This window comes from Ctenopharyngodon idella, chromosome 19 (genome assembly GCF_019924925.1).
Source record: "Ctenopharyngodon idella isolate HZGC_01 chromosome 19, HZGC01, whole genome shotgun sequence".
Lineage (NCBI taxonomy): Eukaryota > Metazoa > Chordata > Actinopteri > Cypriniformes > Xenocyprididae > Ctenopharyngodon > Ctenopharyngodon idella.
Genome location: NC_067238.1, coordinates 12,064,717 through 12,071,081, shown reverse-complemented (window position 1 = coordinate 12,071,081; position 6,365 = coordinate 12,064,717). Strand labels below are relative to the sequence as shown.

General features: G+C 37.5%; 1 protein-coding gene across 5 annotated transcripts in view; it reads right to left on the bottom strand.

Moving 5' to 3' along the window:
• Nucleotides 1-843: 843 nt before the first annotated feature.
• Nucleotides 844-6,365, bottom strand: part of celf3a (cugbp, Elav-like family member 3a) — a 36,589-nt gene continuing 31,067 nt past the window's right edge. For 4 of the 5 annotated variants that reach the window (XM_051872014.1, XM_051872017.1, XM_051872015.1 and 1 more), the window contains 2 exons: nucleotides 4,215-4,351; nucleotides 844-1,999 (listed from right to left, as the gene is read on the bottom strand). In XM_051872014.1, coding sequence (XP_051727974.1) covers nucleotides 4,224-4,351 — 128 coding nt within the window. In that variant the 3' untranslated portion in view covers nucleotides 844-1,999; nucleotides 4,215-4,223. Of the gene's footprint in view, nucleotides 2,000-3,819; nucleotides 3,920-4,214; nucleotides 4,352-6,365 lie in introns of all 5 variants that reach the window. The other variant, XR_007926377.1, reaches the window with a different exon arrangement.

Below are 6,365 nucleotides of genomic sequence, written 5' to 3'. Positions count from 1 at the left end.
ACGCAGCTTTTTCTAAAGCCAATGCTATTAAAGGGTTAGTTCACCCAAAAATGAAAATTCTGTCATTTATTACTCACCCTCATGTCGTTCTACACAACTAAGACCTTCGTTCATCTTTGGAACACAAATTAAGATATTTTTGATGAAATCCAATTGCTCATTGATGCCACTATTGAGAGCAAAGCCACTGAACCTCTCAAGATCCATAAAAACACAGCTTCATGAAGCTTCGGAGCTTTACGAATCGCATCAGTGGTTTGGAGCGCTAAAGTCACGTGATTTCAGCAGTTTAGCCGTTTGATAGATTCGTAAAGCTCAGAAGCAGTGTTTTGAAATCGGCCATCACGAGATATTGTTGAAAAGTCGTTATTTTGTTTTTTTGGCGCACAAGAAGTATGCTCGTCGCTTTATAATATTAAGGTAGAACCACTGAACTCACATGAACTGATTTAAATATGTTTTTAGTATGTTACCTTTATGGATCTTGAGAGGTTCGGTGGCTTTGCTCTCAATAGAGGCATCACTGAGCCATCGGATTTCATCAAAATATCTTAAAATTTGTGTTCTGAAGATGAACAAAGGTCTTATGGATGTGGAACGACATGAGGGTGAGTAATAAATGACACTATTTTCATTTTTGGGTGAACTAACCCTTTAAGACTTTAGCATACATAAGTAATGAGTAAAAATATGTTCTGCTTCAAGTTGGTAACAACATATATTTTAAAGATCCTTCTAATGAATTTAATATTAGAATTTTAATCTGAATTTTCATGCATCTTAAAATATAACAAATACACATACATTTATTCCAGTAATCACACACAGACACGCACAAAAAAATATTGTTTAAAATTTTATTCAAATTTTTTTTTTGTAATCGACAGGTTGTGAAACAACAGTTGAAGAAAATAAATAGAATAATAATAATAATAATAATAATAATAATGATTGTTCATTAATGGTAAATCTGTAAATAAAATGTCTAAAAATACATGGATTCATCGGGACATGTGCCAATGATCCTCTATCTTCATAAATAATTTAAAAAATGCCCTCCAAGAAATTGATAAATTAATTGCAAAAAAAGATAGAAATCACTTTCCCTAAATAATAATAATAATAATAATAATATCCCAAATGTTTAAATCTTGACCTTCATTTTAAAAGCATGATATATACAATGAAATACATTTTTAAATGTTTTAACGTTCATGAATCTTCTCGAATCATCCACAATTTTTTTTCTTAAAAAGAAAGAAAAACTAACAAAACTAAAAATAAAAAAAACTCTAACTACAGCCTCTCTGTGATAAACTATATTCAGTACTTTTAGGGAGGATTGCAATATAGGACCAGCATCCTATACCACAGGTAATTCGTTTCTGTAAGTATTAAAGATGAAGAACTATGTATAACTGGACTCAGATTAGAGACCAAGAGCAAATCCTTCAAAACTCCCAAAACTTCTCTAGCTACCATACCTCCCATGATTCTTTGCTCTGATCGCATTGACCCAGTCCCACCCTCCCAACTGTTTTGATATGTCTACACATGGTCCCCTGGAATTTCTATATACATATTTTAGATTGCTGCACAAAGACTTTAATAGTCTGTAGTTCGTTTGAACCCAGAAGTGAAACTCGTGTAGTACTGACATATTTGCGTTGGTCCCATTTGTGTGTGTGTGTGTTGCGTAGATGTGTGGGTCGAGGGCAGAAAAATCACGACCCACAAGCACACGGCACAACAGCTTGTGAAGCAGAAGAGCGAGTGGCGTTGCGTTGCTGATTGGTCCTATATCGTATACTGTTAAGGTAGTAAATCATTCTATTTAACCTGCACCTCTCCTGCGATAAGTCTGTCTTTATTACTATTAAATGTATATTTTTTTGTTTAAATAATCTCGGTAGGTCTTATACTGTAGTTTTGCGAAAGTTGTTGGTCCCGTAATTTGCAGCAGAGGAAAAGTGACTCCGTTAGTCCTCTCCTTTCTTCCCTGTGAAAGAGAAAGAAAATGAAAACAGCAGTTAAGAACAAGTCACATCGATCCGCAAAAAAAAAAAAAAAAAAAAAAAAAAACACACTCCTACTTGATTCACACAGTTAAAGGGTTAGTTTACAGAAAAATGAAAATTCTGTCATTAATTACTCACCCTCATGTCGTTCCAAACCCATAAGACCTTCGTTATTCTTCGGAACACAAATTAAGATATTTTTGATGAAATCCGAGAGCTATATTGACTCCTTCATAGACAGCAATTTAATTACCAATTCCAGGGCCCAGAAAGGTAGTAAAGACATCGTTAAAATAGTCCACATGACTACAGTGGTTCAACCTTAATGTTATGAAGTGACGAGAATACTTTTTGTGCGCAAAAACAAAATGACTTTATTCAATAATTTCTTCAACCGATGCGTGTGATGTTCACGTGAACAGCGTCGGCCAATACTGAGCTGGCGTCCGGATGTAAACACGGAAGCGCTGCACTGTGTTTACTACGTCAACAGCATAAGAGACTGACAGGGAAGAGAAGAAATTGTTGAATAAAGTCACTATTATTTTGCGCACAGAAAGTCATCGCTTCATAACATTAAGGTTGAACCGCTGTAGTCACATGGACTATTTTAACGATGTCTTTACTACCTTTCTGGGCCTTGAAAGTGGTAATTAAATAGCTGTCTATGGAGGAGTCAGAAAGCTCTCGGATTTCATCAAAAATATCTTAATTTGTCTTCCGAAGCTGAATGAAGGTCTTACGGGTTTGGAGCAACATGAGGGGGAGTAATTATTGACAGAAATTTCATTTTTGAGTGAACTAACCCTTTTGGGAAGGTTATCTAATGCTTACCATTCTATACTTCCATGCAATCTATGTTGTGAGTCAGTGAATGGGGTTTTTATGCAAGTGTGTGTTTTTCTATGTTAGTGATCGTTTAAAGTGGGGAAACATTTCTGGCAGGCAAACAAATTTCCAACATGCACCATAGGAATTCTGGGCTGTATCATGTTCAGATGGTGACTTAACTGCGTCCTTTTTGAGTGCTCAAACAAATGACTGAATGTAAATGAGCTAGAAAAGAGTTTGACTGTAAAATAACCCAGAATTCCTACAGAGGAATGCTGTTCTTTGGTCGGCACAATGCGTCACTTATTTCACCATAACAACCACAAAGTGTCACCTCAAACCTCAGCGTGAGAGGTTTGAGAGGTATAATGAATGAAGTTCCCTACCTCTCTCTCTCTCTCTCGCTCGCTCTCTCTCTCACGCTCAAACGCACGAGTCGTTCGCATCATTCACGCAAGCACGTACACAAGCTCACTCGTTGGCACGAAACAGCATACCCACTAGCACAAACTCTCTTGGAATCAAATACAACCACACTGAGACCCCCCCACCCCACATTCACAGTAACTATAACACCACCAGACTACATATGGGAGTATTTTGTAGAAGAAATAGAGTCATGACCAAACAAAACACAGAGGAGACTGATCAAAAACAAAATCCACCCAAAAGTAGCACATTAAGCTGGTTGATTAGAGTTCAATAGGATCAATTTAGTTTGAGTAACTCCGTTAGCTACGAGTTACGTTAAGAGTAAATCACAGATGTAGTGTCAGTTATTGATCAGTATTTATAAAACAAAAAGAGAGAGTCACAACGCACCAAACACAGTCCATAGTCACCACGGTAACCCGCCATGCACTCTCAGCATGGAGGATACATGACAAAGGGCCAAAAAACAAAACTGCTAATGGCAACCATCACAGGCAGGAATATCGCCACAGCAACCAACACAGGCCAATCAACTTACAAACCAACGCTGTGGGAGGAAGGGGGAGCTTTATTGGTTGCTAGGCCACCGTAGCCATAGCGACGTGGTCTCCGCACGAGTTATGATTGGACGGGGCAGCCTTGGTGTGGATGAGGTTTTGTTTGTTTGTTTGATTGTTTTTTTGCAGGAGAGTGAACAATGACACAGCACAAAAACAATAAATGAAAGTTAAAATTAATGAGTGTTTTTTGTCCTTTTCGACTACGTTTTTTAAGATCTAATGCTGATGAGTTACTCTTTTATTTAGGTAATCAATCAATCAAAACAGGATATTCTGGCTAGACTGGTTAGTTTAGAACTGCTCACATATTATAAAGCATAATACTGAGAGATTTAGTGAAGAGGGGCTTCTTATCTTTTCTGGTTTTGCTCACCTGTTCGTCTCAGTATGGGCGGTTGGCATCTTTAGGCCTCTTGAGCTGAACTTTAAGCCTCTTCATGCCGATCTGAAAGCCGTTCATGGACTGGATGGCAGCCTGAGCGCTCGCCGGGTTGTCGAAGCTTACGAAACCTATGACAGGAAGGACGTGACCAGCAACAAGAAAGAAACAGAAGATGAAAATGCTGTGGAGGAAGTGTGTTGGTGAAAGAGTCACTGATGATCTGCTTGTTATTTCAACACCATTTTAAACTGCAAACTTCTGCTTATTAGCTGCGGAGAGATTTAACAGACTAAACGGAATAAACAGATCATTAAAAATTATTAAATATGTCATGAATGTTGCAGTAAAGTACAATTGAATGTAAGCATAAATAAATAAATAAGGCATGAAATACATATTTAACTTGTTCCCCACCCTCAAAACTTTGACAATTGTTTACAATCTTTTTTCATTTCAAGGCTTATATCATGTCATATTTCAGGTGACTTTTCATGTTACACAAGTAAATATATTTCACACCCAATTTATTTATTTGTACTCACCTTTAATTATGCTTATTGACAGAAACATTTCATTATGTATTAAATTATTTTGTGATGCTTTATTTCATGTATTTCATATTTCATGAGGTTTTCAATTTAAGGTGTATTTCAGGTGGCATTTAATGTCCTTTTTAAAGGTGCAGGAAGTGATTTCTGAGAATCATTGTTGAACACTGTTGATATTTGAAATCTGCCCAAACAAACACAACCCTCCCCAAAATGCACGAACACGTGTTTGTGTGGAGTGGGTGTCTCTTTGGGCGTTTCTCAATACCAAGTACGCAAAGTTCGAACTTGCGTCCTTGGTTGGTCGGACTTGCCAAGTCAGGACAATGAACTCCCGAGGACGGGAGGACACAAGTCCGGTGATTCTGCAAATGGTACAGCAGCGTTCATGATAACGTCACTCAGCTTGCTCTTGCTACTCCGGTTATCTCTGTATGTATATTTTAGACAACAATAAAACAAAATATGTTATAAAACACCACTCTGCCTCTTTTCGTTTTCATTAAACATTAATAGCCACACAAATGTGGTTCAGGCAACGCATACATTGATTATCTTCACTGTAATAAAATGAAATATGACAAACACAACCCTGTCTCTTTTTGTTAAATATGATCAATATTATCCATTGTAAAAGGTATAAGAAGCTATACAATAAGAAAGACAAGCAAACAATTCAGGCAAACGTACAAAGTCAGCGCTCTAGTAGGCTACAACGGTAAAGTTAAATAGCCAAAATATTTAAAGTTATGAAACTTCAGTTTGCCCTCAACCAAAATGATTTGTCAGGAAATTATAGATTCATAAGATCAAAGATCGCCCGTTAGATATATACAAGACAAATTATATCACATGTTTAACCACTACAGAGACATCAGAGCCAGCAGCAAACGTCAGAAGGACTAGCCGAGGTATGGCTGTTCCAGGCGGGGTTAATGAGCGCCAACCGCCCGGTGATCACCTGGATCTCAAAGCTCCAAAGACGTCAGATCAAATTTTCGAATAGATGCTATCTTTATAAATAAACCACAGATTTGAGCTTTAAACAAATACATTTGAGCCTCTACTCTTAAAACTACATTTCACAACACCATAACAGTATTATTTTTTTTTAATTACGCAGGTTTCCTCCACTTGCTGGTTGGTGTGAGATGCATTCTGGGACACCTGGTTGTCTCAAGTCCGCACAAGTCACCTCTCGATACATCCTTGATAAAAGGGGCAGATCAAGAACACATCCGGGGATTTGAACTTTAATTGGCTAGATGTGAACTTTGAATTGGAACAATACTTAGGCAGCGACTGATGACATTTCACAAGAACACAAGTACAGACAAGAACGCATATTGAGAAACGGCCTTTATCATAGCAGAAGTAAAATATAGCTTCGTGAAAAATAAAGCGAAGATGATGAATGAAAAAAATGAACATATAGTACACGGGTATATACAAGTAAGTGTTCGTTGTTAGTTACCAGCAGCACCAGCTCCAGACAAACACTGACACTCAAAACCAATGTTACTCACGTATGGAGCAGAAACAACGCAACATCGGTGTCTGTTTTCAGGCCTTCCCGCTTAGGTCTCTTCAGCGC